The sequence below is a fragment of the Oncorhynchus keta genome, chromosome 4 (assembly GCF_023373465.1).
Source record: "Oncorhynchus keta strain PuntledgeMale-10-30-2019 chromosome 4, Oket_V2, whole genome shotgun sequence".
Taxonomy (NCBI): domain Eukaryota; kingdom Metazoa; phylum Chordata; class Actinopteri; order Salmoniformes; family Salmonidae; genus Oncorhynchus; species Oncorhynchus keta.
Window position 1 is genome coordinate 85,665,151 of NC_068424.1, and position 18,022 is coordinate 85,683,172.

The 18,022-nt window shown below is 41.3% G+C and overlaps 1 protein-coding gene across 1 annotated transcript in view; it reads left to right on the plus strand.

Annotated features, from left to right (window-relative positions):
* LOC127929754 (vascular endothelial growth factor receptor 3-like) overlaps nt 1-18,022 on the plus strand; it is a 216,302-nt gene that overhangs the window by 85,338 nt on the left and 112,942 nt on the right. The window contains exons 2-3 of the mRNA XM_052518003.1: nt 7,549-7,645; nt 14,638-15,026. Coding sequence (XP_052373963.1) covers nt 7,549-7,645; nt 14,638-15,026 — 486 coding nt within the window. The remainder of the gene's footprint in view (nt 1-7,548; nt 7,646-14,637; nt 15,027-18,022) is intronic.

An 18,022-nucleotide genomic window follows, 5' to 3' on the forward strand; every position in this document is an offset into this window, starting at 1 on the left:
AGACAGTAGTTACACAGGATGGTGTGTATAGACAGTAGTTATATAGTATGGTGTGTATAGATAGTATAGACAGTAGTTATATAGGATGGTGTGTATAGACTGTAGTTATATAGTATGGTGTGTATAGATAGTATAGACAGTAGTTATATAGGATGGTGTGTATAGACAGTAGTTACATAGGATGGTGTGTATAGACAGTAGTTATATAGGATGGTGTGTATAGACAGTAGTTATATAGGATGGTGTGTATAGACAGTAGTTATATAGGATGGTGTGTATAGACAGTAGTTATATATAGGATGGTGTGTATAGACAGTAGTTATATAGGATGGTGTGTATAGACAGTAGTTATATAGGATGGTGTATATAGACAGTAGTTATATAGGATGGTGTATATAGACAGTACTTATATAGGATGGTGTGTATAGACAGTAGTTATATAGGTTGGTGTGTATAGACAGTATAGACAGTAGTTATATAGGATGGTGTGTATAGACAGTAGTTATATAGGTTGGTGTGTATAGACAGTAGTTATATAGGATGGTGTGTATAGACAGTAGTTATATAGGTTGGTGTGTATAGACAGTATAGACAGTAGTTATATAGGATGGTGTGTATAGACAGTATAGACAGTAGTTATATAGGATGGTGTGTATAGACAGTAGTTATATAGGATGGTGTATATAGACAGTAGTTATATAGGATGGTGTGTATAGACAGTATAGACAGTAGTTATATAGGATGGTGTGTATAGACAGTAGTTATATAGGATGGTGTATATAGACAGTAGTTATATAGGATGGTGTGTATAGACAGTATAGACAGTAGTTATATAGGATGGTGTGTATAGACAGTAGTTATATAGGATGGTGTGTATAGACAGTAGTTATATAGGATGGTGTGTATAGACAGTATAGACAGTAGTTATATAGGATGGTGTGTATAGACAGTAGTTATATAGGATGGTGTGTATAGACAGTAGTTATATAGGTTGGTGTGTATAGACAGTATAGACAGTAGTTATATAGGATGGTGTGTATAGACAGTAGTTATATAGGATGGTGTATATAGACAGTAGTTATATAGGATGGTGTATATAGACAGTAGTTATATAGGATGGTGTGTATAGACAGTAGTTATATAGGATGGTGTATATAGACAGTAGTTATATAGGATGGTGTATATAGACAGTAGTTATATAGGATGGTGTGTATAGACAGTAGTTATATAGGATGGTGTGTATAGACAGTATAGACAGTAGTTATATAGGATGGTGTGTATAGACAGTAGTTACATAGGATGGTGTGTATAGACAGTAGTTATATAGGATGGTGTGTATAGACAGTATAGACAGTAGTTATATAGGATGGTGTGTATAGACAGTATAGACAGTAGTTATATAGGATGGTGTGTATAGACAGTATAGACAGTAGTTATATAGGATGGTGTGTATAGACAGTAGTTATATAGGATGGTGTGTATAGACAGTAGTTATATAGGATGGTGTGTATAGACAGTAGTTATATAGGATGGTGTATATAGACAGTAGTTATATAGGATGGTGTATATAGACAGTAGTTATATAGGATGGTGTGTATAGACAGTAGTTATATAGGATGGTGTGTATAGACAGTATAGACAGTAGTTATATAGGATGGTGTGTATAGACAGTAGTTACATAGGATGGTGTGTATAGACAGTAGTTATATAGGATGGTGTGTATAGACAGTATAGACACTAGTTATATAGGATGGTGTGTATAGACAGTATAGACAGTAGTTATATAGGATGGTGTGTATAGACAGTAGTTATACAGGATGGTGTGTATAGACAGTAGTTATACAGGATGGTGTATATAGACAGTAGTTATATAGGATGGTGTGTATAGACAGTAGTTATATAGGATGGTGTGTATAGACAGTAGTTATATAGGATAGTGTGTATAGACAGTAGTTATATAGGATGGTGTGTATAGACAGTAGTTATATAGGATGGTGTGTATAGACAGTAGTTATATAGGATGGTGTATATAGACAGTAGTTATATAGGATGGTGTGTATAGACAGTAGTTATATAGGATGGTGTGTATAGACAGTAGTTATATAGGATGGTGTGTATAGACAGTAGTTATATAGGATGGTGTGTATAGACAGTAGTTATATAGGATGGTGTGTATAGACAGTATAGACAGTAGTTACATAGGATGGTGTGTATAGACAGTAGTTATATAGGATGGTGTGTATAGACAGTATAGACAGTAGTTATATAGGATGGTGTGTATAGACAGTATAGACAGTAGTTATATAGGATGGTGTGTATAGACAGTAGTTATATAGAATGGTGTGTATAGACAGTAGTTATATAGTATGGTGTGTATAGACAGTAGTTATATAGGATGGTGTGTATAGACAGTAGTTATATAGAATGGTGTGTATAGACAGTATAGACAGTAGTTACACAGGATGGTGTGTATAGACAGTAGTTATATAGTATGGTGTGTATAGATAGTATAGACAGTAGTTATATAGGATGGTGTGTATAGACTGTAGTTATATAGTATGGTGTGTATAGATAGTATAGACAGTAGTTATATAGGATGGTGTGTATAGACAGTAGTTACATAGGATGGTGTGTATAGACAGTAGTTATATAGGATGGTGTGTATAGACAGTAGTTATATAGGATGGTGTGTATAGACAGTAGTTATATAGGATGGTGTGTATAGACAGTAGTTATATATAGGATGGTGTGTATAGACAGTAGTTATATAGGATGGTGTGTATAGACAGTAGTTATATAGGATGGTGTATATAGACAGTAGTTATATAGGATGGTGTATATAGACAGTACTTATATAGGATGGTGTGTATAGACAGTAGTTATATAGGTTGGTGTGTATAGACAGTATAGACAGTAGTTATATAGGATGGTGTGTATAGACAGTAGTTATATAGGTTGGTGTGTATAGACAGTAGTTATATAGGATGGTGTGTATAGACAGTAGTTATATAGGTTGGTGTGTATAGACAGTATAGACAGTAGTTATATAGGATGGTGTGTATAGACAGTATAGACAGTAGTTATATAGGATGGTGTGTATAGACAGTAGTTATATAGGATGGTGTATATAGACAGTAGTTATATAGGATGGTGTGTATAGACAGTATAGACAGTAGTTATATAGGATGGTGTGTATAGACAGTAGTTATATAGGATGGTGTATATAGACAGTAGTTATATAGGATGGTGTGTATAGACAGTATAGACAGTAGTTATATAGGATGGTGTGTATAGACAGTAGTTATATAGGATGGTGTGTATAGACAGTAGTTATATAGGATGGTGTGTATAGACAGTATAGACAGTAGTTATATAGGATGGTGTGTATAGACAGTAGTTATATAGGATGGTGTGTATAGACAGTAGTTATATAGGTTGGTGTGTATAGACAGTATAGACAGTAGTTATATAGGATGGTGTGTATAGACAGTAGTTATATAGGATGGTGTATATAGACAGTAGTTATATAGGATGGTGTATATAGACAGTAGTTATATAGGATGGTGTGTATAGACAGTAGTTATATAGGATGGTGTATATAGACAGTAGTTATATAGGATGGTGTATATAGACAGTAGTTATATAGGATGGTGTGTATAGACAGTAGTTATATAGGATGGTGTGTATAGACAGTATAGACAGTAGTTATATAGGATGGTGTGTATAGACAGTAGTTACATAGGATGGTGTGTATAGACAGTAGTTATATAGGATGGTGTGTATAGACAGTATAGACAGTAGTTATATAGGATGGTGTGTATAGACAGTATAGACAGTTTATATAGGATGGTGTGTATAGACAGTATAGACAGTTATATAGGATGGTGTGTATAGACAGTAGTTATATAGGATGGTGTGTATAGACAGTAGTTATATAGGATGGTGTGTATAGACAGTAGTTATATAGGATGGTGTATATAGACAGTAGTTATATAGGATGGTGTGTATAGACAGTAGTTATATAGGATGGTGTGTATAGACAGTAGTTATATAGGATGGTGTGTATAGACAGTATAGACAGTAGTTATATAGGATGGTGTGTATAGACAGTAGTTATATAGGATGGTGTGTATAGACAGTAGTTATATAGGATGGTGTGTATAGACAGTATAGACAATAGTTATATAGGATGGTGTGTATAGACAGTATAGACAGTAGTTATATAGGATGGTGTGTATAGACAGTAGTTATATAGGATGGTGTGTATAGACAGTAGTTATATAGGATGGTGTGTATAGACAGTAGTTATATAGGATGGTGTGTATAGACAGTAGTTATATAGGATGGTGTGTATAGACAGTAGTTATATAGGATGGTGTGTATAGACAGTAGTTATATAGGATGGTGTGTATAGACAGTAGTTATATAGGATGGTGTGTATAGACAGTAGTTATATAGGATGGTGTATATAGACAGTAGTTATATAGGATGGTGTGTATAGACAGTAGTTATATAGGATGGTGTGTATAGACAGTAGTTATATAGGATGGTGTGTATAGACAGTAGTTATATAGGATGGTGTGTATAGACAGTAGTTATATAGGATGGTGTGTATAGACAGTAGTTATATAGGATGGTGTATATAGACAGTAGTTATATAGGATGGTGTGTATAGACAGTAGTTATACAGGATGGTGTATATAGACAGTAGTTATATAGGTTGGTGTGTATAGACAGTAGTTATATAGGATGGTGTGTATAGACAGTATAGACAGTAGTTAAATAGGATGGTGTGTATAGACAGTAGTTATATAGTATGGTGTGTATAGACAGTAGTTACATAGGATGGTGTGTATAGACAGTAGTTACATAGGATGGTGTGTATAGACAGTAGTTATATAGGATGGTGTGTATAGACAGTATAGACAGTAGTTAAATAGGATGGTGTGTATAGACAGTATAGACAGTAGTTATATAGGATGGTGTGTGTATAGACAGTAGTTATACAGGATGGTGTATATAGACAGTAGTTAAATAGGATGGTGTGTATAGACAGTATAGACAGTAGTTATATAGTTATTTAGGATGGTGTGTATAGACAGTAGTTATATAGGATGGTGTGTATAGACAGTAGTTATATAGGATGGTGTGTATAGACAGTAGTTATATAGGATGGTGTGTATAGACAGTAGTTGAATAGAAAATATACACTACAAGACCAAAAGTATGTGGACAGCTGCTCGTCGATCGTCTCATTCCAAAGTGAGGGGCATTAATATGGAGTTGTCCCCCCCCCCGGCGTGATAGGCGTACATGCTCTTTTTATTGATGACACCAGACAGTTCTGTCTGGCACAGACACCAAACAGAAAATAAGATCCCACAACTGAAAGGTGGAAAAAGGGCTGCCTAAGTATGATCCCCAATCAGAGGCAACGATAGACAGCTGCCTCTGATTGGGAACCACACTCGGCCAAAAACGAAGAAATGGAAAACACAGAATGCCCACCTCAAATCACACCCTGACCTAACCAAACATAGAGAATAAGGTCAGGGTGTGACACAGCCACTCTGCTGGGAAGACTTTCCACTTGGCTCCCGAGGGGCGCAGCGGTCTAAGGCACTGCAAGAGGCATCACTACAGTCCCTGGTTTGAATCCAGGCTGTATCACAGTCCCATAGGACGGCGCACAATTGGCCCAGCGTCTTCCGGGTTTGTCCGGGGTAGAACGTCATTGTAAATAAGAATTTGTTTTTAACTGACTTGCCTAGTTAAATAAAAGGTACATTTAAAAAATAAAATGAAAGACAAGATGTTGGAACATTGCTGCTGGGAATCGCTTTCCATTCAGCCACAAGAACATTTGCTCTTCAAAAGCACCTGATGATGACAGAAGTGAGTGCTACGGGGCAATAGTCATTTAGTTAAGTTACCTTTTCTTTCTCGGGTACAGGAACAATGGTGGACATCTTGATGCAAGCCGGGGACCAACGTGCCCTCAGGGCACTTTACAGGGGTTGTCTCCCAAATAGCACCCTTCTCCCTAGAAAATGCACCTATATTGACCAGGGCCCTATACCCAGTGGGCCCTGTATATAGGGAATAGGGTGCTGTTTGGGGCTCGGGCAGGTAATGGCATTCCAGAGCGACATCATTTATATCACATCTAACCACATTACCAGAGTTAATGAAACAGTGATGAATCAGGAAGCTATAGGCTTAATGATACTTTTAGAGGAAAGTGGAGGGAGGAGAGAGCAGAGAGAGCAAGGTGAAAGAGGAGAGAGGAGGAGAGAGAGGAGAGGAGAGAGAGGAGAGAGAGGAGAGAGAGGAGAGAGAGAGAAGAGAGAGAAGAGAGAGAAGAGAGGAGAGACAGAGAGAGAAGAGGGAGAAGAGAGGAGAGAGAGAAGAGAGGAGAGAGCAGAGAGAGCAAGGTGAAAGAGGAGAGAGGAGGAGAGAGAGGAGAGGAGAGAGAGGAGAGAGAGGAGAGGAGAGAAGAGAAGAGAGACAAGAGAGGAGAGACAGAGAGAGAAGAGGGAGAAGAGAGGAGAGAGAGAGAGAGAGAAGGGGAGAAGAGAGGAGAGAAGAGAGGAGAGAAGAGAGAGGAGAGAGAGAAGAGAGAGGAGAGACAGAGAGAGAGAGAGGGAGAAGAGAGGAGAGAGAGGAGAGAGAGAGAGAGAGGGAGAAGAGAGGAGAGAGGAGAGAGAGAGAGAAGAGAGGAGAGAGAGGAGAGATAAAGATGAGAGAGAGAGCAGGATGAAAGAGGAGAGAGAGGAGCAGAGGAGAGAGAGGGGAGAGAGAGAGAGAGAGAGGACGGAGGGAGGGAGAAAGAGGAGAGAGGGGACAGAGAGAAAAAGAGGAGAGAGAGAGGGGAAAGAAGGAGAGAGAGGGAGAGAGAGAGAGAGAGAGAGAGAGAGAGAGAGAATTGAAAGACATTTGTCTGTCTGGGTGTATCTCAGACCGGGTGGTGCTGGGGTGTGTGTCTGGGTGTATCTCAGACCGGGTGGTGCTGGGGTGTGTGTCTGGGTGTATCTCAGACCGGGTGGTGCTGGGGTGTGTGTCTGGGTGTATCTCAGACCGGGTGGTGCTGGGGTGTGTGTCTGGGTGTATCTCAGACCGGGTGGTGCTGGGGTGTGTGTCTGGGTGTATCTCAGACCGGGTGGTGCTGGGGTGTGTGTCTGGGTGTATCTCAGACCGGGTGGTGCTGGGGTGTGTGTCTGGGTGCATTGTGCTGCTCTATTCCTGCAAATTGCCTTACAGCCATATATATATATATATATATTACAGCCCTTGAGCTAAGTGGAATACAGTGTCATATAATGAATACCATTTGATTGGTTGATTACATCCTGTCGCTGTCGGGTTGAGTTCCTAATCGACATGACACTGAGGAGGTTTGACAGAGCCGACAGGCAGAGCTTACTGAAACCAATAACCACTCATTTATATTTATTCGTATCTGAAATGTAAATCTGTTTCTCTGTCCAATTAAATCGGTGTTTTGAGTGTCAGAGTCGTATCATATGATTTTTGTTTTTGTTACCTGAGGTCTGGTGATTGGCTACTCTATGACTCCGCCCACCATTGACAGCCACAAAGAAGACCTGGTGATCCACGCAGATGAAACACTGTCCATCACATGCAGGTAGAGTACATACAGAGTGGTGTAGAGGTTACATAGAGGTAGAGTACATACAGAGTGGTGTAGAGGTTAAACAGCTGTCTAATCCACCTCCACATTATACAGAGTGGTGTAGAGGTTAAACAGCTGTCTAATCCACCGTCACATTATACAGAGTGGTGTAGAGGTTAAACAGCTGTCTAATCTACTGTCACATTATACAGAGTGGTGTAGAGGTTAAACAGCTGTCTAATCTACTGTCACATTATACAGAGTGGTGTAGAGGTTAAACAGCTGTCTAATCCACTGTCACATTATACAGAGTGGTGTAGAGGTTAAACAGCTGTCTAATCCACTGTCACATTATACAGAGTGGTGTAGAGGTTAAACAGCTGTCTAATCTACTGTCACATTATACAGAGTGGTGTAGAGGTTAAACAGCTGTCTAATCTACTGTCACATTATACAGAGTGGTGTAGAGGTTAAACAGCTGTCTAATCCACCTTCACATTATACAGAGTGGTGTAGAGGTTAAACAGCTGTCTAATCCACTGTCACATTATACAGAGTGGTGTAGAGGTTAAACAGCTGTCTAATCTACTGTCACATTATACAGAGTGGTGTAGAGGTTAAACAGCTGTCTAATCTACTGTCACATTATACAGAGTGGTGTAGAGGTTAAACAGCTGTCTAATCCACCTTCACATTATACAGAGTGGTGTAGAGGTTAAACAGCTGTCTAATCCACTGTCACATTATACAGAGTGGTGTAGAGGTTAAACAGCTGTCTAATCCACCGTCACATTATACAGAGTGGTGTAGAGGTTAAACAGCTGTCTAATCCACTGTCACATTATACAGAGTGGTGTAGAGGTTAAACAGCTGTCTAATCCACTGTCACATTATACAGAGTGGTGTAGAGGTTAAACAGCTGTCTAATCCACCTTCACATTATACAGAGTGGTGTAGAGGTTAAACAGCTGTCTAATCCACTGTCACATTATACAGAGTGGTGTAGAGGTTAAACAGCTGTCTAATCCACCTCCACATTATACAGAGTGGTGTAGAGGTTAAACAGCTGTCTAATCTACTGTCACATTATACAGAGTGGTGTAGAGGTTAAACAGCTGTCTAATCCACCTCCACATTATACAGAGTGGTGTAGAGGTTAAACAGCTGTCTAATCCACCTTCACATTATACAGAGTGGTGTAGAGGTTAAACAGCTGTCTAATCCACTGTCACATTATACAGAGTGGTGTAGAGGTTAAACAGCTGTCTAATCTACTGTCACATTATACAGAGTGGTGTAGAGGTTAAACAGCTGTCTAATCTACTGTCACATTATACAGAGTGGTGTAGAGGTTAAACAGCTGTCTAATCCACTGTCACATTATACAGAGTGGTGTAGAGGTTAAACAGCTGTCTAATCTACTGTCACATTATACAGAGTGGTGTAGAGGTTAAACAGCTGTCTAATCCACTGTCACATTATACAGAGTGGTGTAGAGGTTAAACAGCTGTCTAATCTACTGTCACATTATACAGAGTGGTGTAGAGGTTAAACAGCTGTCTAATCCACTGTCACATTATACAGAGTGGTGTAGAGGTTAAACAGCTGTCTAATCTACTGTCACATTATACAGAGTGGTGTAGAGGTTAAACAGCTGTCTAATCCACCTCCACATTATACAGAGTGGTGTAGAGGTTAAACAGCTGTCTAATCCACTGTCACATTATACAGAGTGGTGTAGAGGTTAAACAGCTGTCTAATCTACTGTCACATTATACAGAGTGGTGTAGAGGTTAAACAGCTGTCTAATCCACTGTCACATTATACAGAGTGGTGTAGAGGTTAAACAGCTGTCTAATCCACTGTCACATTATACAGAGTGGTGTAGAGGTTAAACAGCTGTCTAATCTACTGTCACATTATACAGAGTGGTGTAGAGGTTAAACAGCTGTCTAATCCACCTTCACATTATACAGAGTGGTGTAGAGGTTAAACAGCTGTCTAATCCACTGTCACATTATACAGAGTGGTGTAGAGGTTAAACAGCTGTCTAATCTACTGTCACATTATACAGAGTGGTGTAGAGGTTAAACAGCTGTCTAATCCACCTCCACATTATACAGAGTGGTGTAGAGGTTAAACAGCTGTCTAATCCACCTTCACATTATACAGAGTGGTGTAGAGGTTAAACAGCTGTCTAATCCACTGTCACATTATACAGAGTGGTGTAGAGGTTAAACAGCTGTCTAATCCACCTTCACATTATACAGAGTGGTGTAGAGGTTAAACAGCTGTCTAATCCACTGTCACATTATACAGAGTGGTGTAGAGGTTAAACAGCTGTCTAATCCACCTCCACATTATACAGAGTGGTGTAGAGGTTAAACAGCTGTCTAATCCACTGTCACATTATACAGAGTGGTGTAGAGGTTAAACAGCTGTCTAATCCACCTCCACATTATACAGAGTGGTGTAGAGGTTAAACAGCTGTCTAATCCACCTTCACATTATACAGAGTGGTGTAGAGGTTAAACAGCTGTCTAATCCACTGTCACATTATACAGAGTGGTGTAGAGGTTAAACAGCTGTCTAATCTACTGTCACATTATACAGAGTGGTGTAGAGGTTAAACAGCTGTCTAATCTACTGTCACATTATACAGAGTGGTGTAGAGGTTAAACAGCTGTCTAATCCACTGTCACATTATACAGAGTGGTGTAGAGGTTAAACAGCTGTCTAATCTACTGTCACATTATACAGAGTGGTGTAGAGGTTAAACAGCTGTCTAATCCACTGTCACATTATACAGAGTGGTGTAGAGGTTAAACAGCTGTCTAATCTACTGTCACATTATACAGAGTGGTGTAGAGGTTAAACAGCTGTCTAATCCACTGTCACATTATACAGAGTGGTGTAGAGGTTAAACAGCTGTCTAATCTACTGTCACATTATACAGAGTGGTGTAGAGGTTAAACAGCTGTCTAATCCACCTCCACATTATACAGAGTGGTGTAGAGGTTAAACAGCTGTCTAATCCACTGTCACATTATACAGAGTGGTGTAGAGGTTAAACAGCTGTCTAATCTACTGTCACATTATACAGAGTGGTGTAGAGGTTAAACAGCTGTCTAATCCACTGTCACATTATACAGAGTGGTGTAGAGGTTAAACAGCTGTCTAATCCACTGTCACATTATACAGAGTGGTGTAGAGGTTAAACAGCTGTCTAATCTACTGTCACATTATACAGAGTGGTGTAGAGGTTAAACAGCTGTCTAATCCACCTTCACATTATACAGAGTGGTGTAGAGGTTAAACAGCTGTCTAATCCACTGTCACATTATACAGAGTGGTGTAGAGGTTAAACAGCTGTCTAATCCACTGTCACATTATACAGAGTGGTGTAGAGGTTAAACAGCTGTCTAATCCACTGTCACATTATACAGAGTGGTGTAGAGGTTAAACAGCTGTCTAATCTACTGTCACATTATACAGAGTGGTGTAGAGGTTAAACAGCTGTCTAATCCACTGTCACATTATACAGAGTGGTGTTATCGGAGGTTAAACAGCTGTCTAATCCACTGTCACATTATACAGAGTGGTGTAGAGGTTAAACAGCTGTCTAATCCACCTCCACATTATACAGAGTGGTGTAGAGGTTAAACAGCTGTCTAATCCACCTCCACATTATACAGAGTGGTGTAGAGGTTAAACAGCTGTCTAATCCACTGTCACATTATACAGAGTGGTGTAGAGGTTAAACAGCTGTCTAATCCACCTCCACATTATACAGAGTGGTGTAGAGGTTAAACAGCTGTCTAATCCACCTCCACATTATACAGAGTGGTGTAGAGGTTAAACAGCTGTCTAATCCACTGTCACATTATACAGAGTGGTGTAGAGGTTAAACAGCTGTCTAATCCACTGTCACATTATACAGAGTGGTGTTATTGGAGGTTAAACAGCTGTCTAATCCACTGTCACATTATACAGAGTGGTGTAGAGGTTAAACAGCTGTCTAATCCACTGTCACATTATACAGAGTGGTGTTATCGGAGGTTAAACAGCTGTCTAATCCACCTCCACATTATACAGAGTGGTGTAGAGGTTAAACAGCTGTCTAATCCACCGTCACATTATACAGAGTGGTGTAGAGGTTAAACAGCTGTCTAATCCACTGTCACATTATACAGAGTGGTGTTATCAGAGGTTAAACAGCTGTCTAATCCACCTCCACATTATACAGAGTGGTGTAGAGGTTAAACAGCTGTCTAATCCACTGTCACATTATACAGAGTGGTGTAGAGGTTAAACAGCTGTCTAATCTACTGTCACATTATACAGAGTGGTGTAGAGGTTAAACAGCTGTCTAATCCACCTCCACATTATACAGAGTGGTGTAGAGGTTAAACAGCTGTCTAATCCACCTCCACATTATACAGAGTGGTGTAGAGGTTAAACAGCTGTCTAATCCACCTCCACATTATACAGAGTGGTGTAGAGGTTAAACAGCTGTCTAATCCACTGTCACATTATACAGAGTGGTGTAGAGGTTAAACAGCTGTCTAATCCACCGTCACATTATACAGAGTGGTGTAGAGGTTAAACAGCTGTCTAATCCACTGTCACATTATACAGAGTGGTGTTATCGGAGGTTAAACAGCTGTCTAATCCACTGTCACATTATACAGAGTGGTGTTATCGGAGGTTAAACAGCTGTCTAATCCACTGTCACATTATACAGAGTGGTGTAGAGGTTAAACAGCTGTCTAATCCACTGTCACATTATACAGAGTGGTGTAGAGGTTAAACAGCTGTCTAATCCACCGTCACATTATACAGAGTGGTGTAGAGGTTAAACAGCTGTCTAATCCACTGTCACATTATACAGAGTGGTGTAGAGGTTAAACAGCTGTAAATGCTTTCTTTTTTTGGGGGGTGCAAATATTTACCAACCATTTTGGGAAAATTCATTTCACCAGTTTAAGGACCAGACATGATTTTGGAATATTTTTTCAGCAAATTGATTTGAGAATGAGAGAGTGGTGTGAGAATGAAGCCAAGAGCTACAGATGAAGGATACGGAGAGGTTTGGCTTGGAGTCTCAAATTGACCGTTATCAGTCCGTGGTAGTTAGGCTGCTGAGGTGATGGCAATCACCCATAAAAGTCCATGTTAGTCGTACCCTGGATAAGAAGTGAGCTGTTCTGGACTGCAGGTCCTGAATGGTTGGCAATATAGTTGAGGAAGTACAAGCATACGGACGAGATGCCCACAGGGTGAACCAACCTTAAACCCCAAGAGATGCCCACGGGGTGAACCAACCTTAAACCCCAAGAGATGCCCACAGGGTGAACCAACCTTAAACCCCAAGAGATGCCCACAGGGTGAACCAACCTTAAACCCCAAGAGATGCCCACAGGGTGAACCAACCTTAAACCCCAAGAGATGCCCACAGGGTGAACCAACCTTAAACCCCAAGAGATGCCCACGGGGTGAACCAACCTTAAACCCCAAGACATGCCCACGGGGTGAACCAACCTTAAACCCCAAGAGATGCCCACGGGGTGAACCAACCTTAAACCCCAAGAGATGCCCACTGGGTGAACCAACCTTAAACCCCAAGAGATGCCCACGGCGTGAACCAACCTTAAACCCCAAGAGATGCCCACTGGGTGAACCAACCTTAAACCCCAAGAGATGCCCACTGGGTGAACCAACCTTAAACCCCAAGAGATGCCCACGGGGTGAACCAACCTTAAACCCCAAGAGATGCCCACTGGGTGAACCAACCTTAAACCCCAAGAGATGCCCACGGGGTGAACCAACCTTAAACCCCAAGAGATGCCCACGGGGTGAACCAACCTTAAACCCCAAGAGATGCCCACAGGGTGAACCACCCTTAAACCCCAAGAGATGCCCACGGGTGAACCAACCTTAAACCCCAAGAGATGCCCACTGGGTGAACCAACCTTAAACCCCAAGAGATGCCCACGGGGTGAACCAACCTTAAACCCCAAGAGATGCCCACTGGGTGAACCAACCTTAAACCCCAAGAGATGCCCACGGCGTGAACCAACCTTAAACCCCAAGAGATGCCCACTGGGTGAACCAACCTTAAACCCCAAGAGATGCCCACAGGGTGAACCAACCTTAAACCCCAAGAGATGCCCACAGGGTGAACCAACCTTAAACCCCAAGAGATGCCCACAGGGTGAACCAACCTTAAACCCCAAGAGATGCCCACGGGGTGAACCAACCTTAAACCCCAAGAGATGCCCACGGGGTGAACCAACCTTAAACCCCAAGAGATGCCCACTGGGTGAACCAACCTTAAACCCCAAGAGATGCCCACTGGGTGAACCAACCTTAAACCCCAAGAGATGCCCACGGGGTGAACCAACCTTAAACCCCAAGAGATGCCCACTGGGTGAACCAACCTTAAACCCCAAGAGATGCCCACTGGGTGAACCAACCTTAAACCCCAAGAGATGCCCACTGGGTGAACCAACCTTAAACCCCAAGAGAGAATGTAGAAGTGACGGTTGCAATGGAATATAACTCCCTTGAGGGAAGAAAACCTTGAGAGGAACCAGGCTCAGCGGTGGAGCTTATCCTCCTTTGTCAGATTGGCGACGATGCGCTGCGTGAGGCAGATGGTGTCCGAGTCGTACCCAACTGTTGTAGCCATTTCTCTCTGGGGAGGTGTGGGGACAAGGTGAAAAATAAGAAAGGGAGAAACACACACGCATACACACACACACACACACACACACACACACACACACACACACACACACACACACACACACACACACACACACACACACACACACACACACACACACACACACACACACTCTTTCACAATCTGTCGCAGTCGCTAACGTCACACACCAGACATTTCCACAGTACTAACCTGTTCTGATTGGTTAAAAACATAATTTACCCATCTGTGACCACTCACTTAACCTTTCCTCTGACCTCTAACCCCTAACCTCCAGGGGTCAGCGTACTCTGTCCTGGGTGTGGCCTGAGACGACCCTGGTGGGAGAGGAGCTGACTGACCGTCAGGCCGGACCCAGGCCCAGCAGAGCCCCAGGGAGAGAGGCCGAGACTGGGTCTGGAACCCCTGTTTGTACCCCCGGGGCTGGAGTTGTGGGAGACCACCCCGTGGCCGCGGAGCGGACTGGTACGCCTGCTTCGGTCCCTGTCCAGAGAAGGGGAGTCAGCATCCTGGAGTGTCCAGGGGAGCCTGGAAGGCCGTATTGCAAGACCCTGGTCCTCACTGGAGCTAAAGGGAATGATACAGGGTACTACCGCTGTTACTACAGAGATGTCAAGGCCGTCATCGACGGGACCACGGCTGCTACTCTATATGTGTTTGTCAGAGGTGAGAGGAGCGTGTTGTTTTATACAGAGAGACAGGTGGATGCATGCACACATCCTGTTGCTTTCACACACACACACACACACACACACACACACACACACACACACACACACACACACACACACACACACACACACACACACACACACACACACACACACACAAGCATTCACACACACACACACACACGCATGGTTTTTCGTCAGCGCCAGTGTTAGAGTCATCATCGTGGTCATCTCTTGTGTATGACTATCATTGTTAAAGTGATGCTCCAGAACTTTTGTATAATTTCAGCCAGTAGTTTTGAAAGTGGCGCTCATGAGCCAAAATGGGCTCCTGTTTCTTGTGTACTACGTCATCCATGTGTACTACGTCATCCATTTGTGTACTACGTCATCCATGCGTGTACTACATCATCCATTTGTGTACTACGTCATCCATTTGTGTACTACGTCATCCATTTGTGTACTACATCATCCATTTGTGTACTACATCATCCATTTGTGTACTACGTCATCCATTTGTGTACTACGTCATCCATTTGTGTACTACATCATCCATTTGTGTACTACATCATCCATTTGTGTACTACGTCATCCATTTGTGTACTACGTCATCCATTTGTGTACTACATCATCCATTTGTGTACTACGTCATCCATTTGTGTACTACGTCATCCATTTGTGTACTACGTCATCCATTTGTGTACTACGTCATCCATGTGTGTACTACATCATCCATTTGTGTACTACGTCATCCATGTGTGTACTACATCATCCATTTGTGTACTACATCATCCATTTGTCTACTACATCATCCATTTGTGTACTACATCATCCATTTGTGTACTACATCATCCATTTGTGTACTACATCATCCATTTGTGTACTACATCATCCATTTGTGTACTACGTCATCCATTTGTGTACTACGTCATCCATTTGTGTACTACGTCATCCATGTGTGTACTACATCATCCATTTGTGTACTACATCATCCATTTGTGTACTACGTCATTCATTTGTGTACTACGTCATCCATGTGTACTACGTCATCCATTTGTGTACTACGTCATCCATGTGTACTACGTCATCCATGTGTGTACTACGTCATCCATTTGTGTACTACGTCATCCATGTGTACTACGTCATCCATTTGTGTACTACGTCATCCATGTGTACTACGTCATCCATTTGTGTACTACGTCATCCATGTGTACTACGTCATCCATTTGTGTACTACGTCATCCATTTGTGTACTACATCATCCATTTGTGTACTACATCATCCATTTGTGTACTACGTCATCCATTTGTGTACTACATCATCCATTTGTGTACTACATCATCCATTTGTGTACTACGTCATCCATTTGTGTACTACATCATCCATTTGTCTACTACATCATCCATTTGTGTACTACGTCATCCATTTGTGTACTACGTCATCCATTTGTGTACTACGTCATCCATGTGTGTACTACATCATCCATTTGTGTACTACGTCATCCATTTGTGTACTACGTCATCCATTTGTCTACTACGTCATCCATGTGTACTACGTCATCTATTTGTGTACTACATCATCTATTTGTGTACTACATCATCTATTTGTGTACTACATCATCTATTTGTGTACTACATCATCTATTTGTGTACTACATCATCTATTTGTGTACTACATCATCTATTTGTGTACTACATCATCCATTTGTGTACTACGTCATCCATGTGTGTACTACATCATCCATTTGTGTACTACGTCATCCATTTGTGTACTACGTCATCCATTTGTGTACTACGTCATCCATGTGTACTACGTCATCCATTTGTGTACTACGTCATCCATTTGTGTACTACGTCATCCATTTGTGTACTACGTCATCCATGTGTGTACTACGTCATTCATTTGTGTACTACGTCATCCATGTGTACTACGTCATCCATTTGTGTACTACGTCATCCATGTGTACTACGTCATCCATGTGTACTACGTCATCCATTTGTGTACTACGTCATCCATTTGTGTACTACATCATCCATTTGTGTACTACGTCATCCATTTGTGTACTACGTCATCCATTTGTGTACTACATCATCCATTTGTGTACTACATCATCCATTCGTGTACTACATCATCCATTTGTGTACTACGTCATCCATTTGTGTACTACATCATCCATTTGTGTACTACATCATCCATTTGTGTACTACATCATCCATTTGTCTACTACATCATCCATTTGTGTACTACGTCATCCATTTGTGTACTACATCATCCATTTGTCTACTACATCATCCATTTGTGTACTACGTCATCCATTTGTGTACTACATCATCCATGTGTACTACATCATCCATTTGTGTACTACGTCATCCATTTGTGTACTACGTCATCCATTTGTGTACTACATCATCCATTTGTCTACTACATCATCCATTTGTGTACTACGTCATCCATTTGTGTACTACGTCATCCATTTGTGTACTACATCATCCATTTGTGTACTACATCATCCATTTGTGTACTACGTCATTCATTTGTGTACTACGTCATCCATTTGTGTACTACGTCATCCATGTGTACTACGTCATCCATTTGTGTACTACGTCATCCATGTGTGTACTACGTCATTCATTTGTGTACTACGTCATCCATGTGTACTACGTCATCCATTTGTGTACTACGTCATCCATGTGTACTACGTCATCCATTTGTGTACTACGTCATCCATTTGTGTACTACGTCATCCATTTGTGTACTACGTCATCCATTTGTGTACTACGTCATCCATGTGTGTACTACGTCATTCATTTGTGTACTACGTCATCCATGTGTACTACGTCATCCATTTGTGTACTACGTCATCCATGTGTACTACGTCATCCATGTGTGTACTACGTCATCCATTTGTGTACTACGTCATCCATGTGTACTACATCATCCATTTGTGTACTACGTCATCCATTTGTGTACTACGTCATCCATTTGTGTACT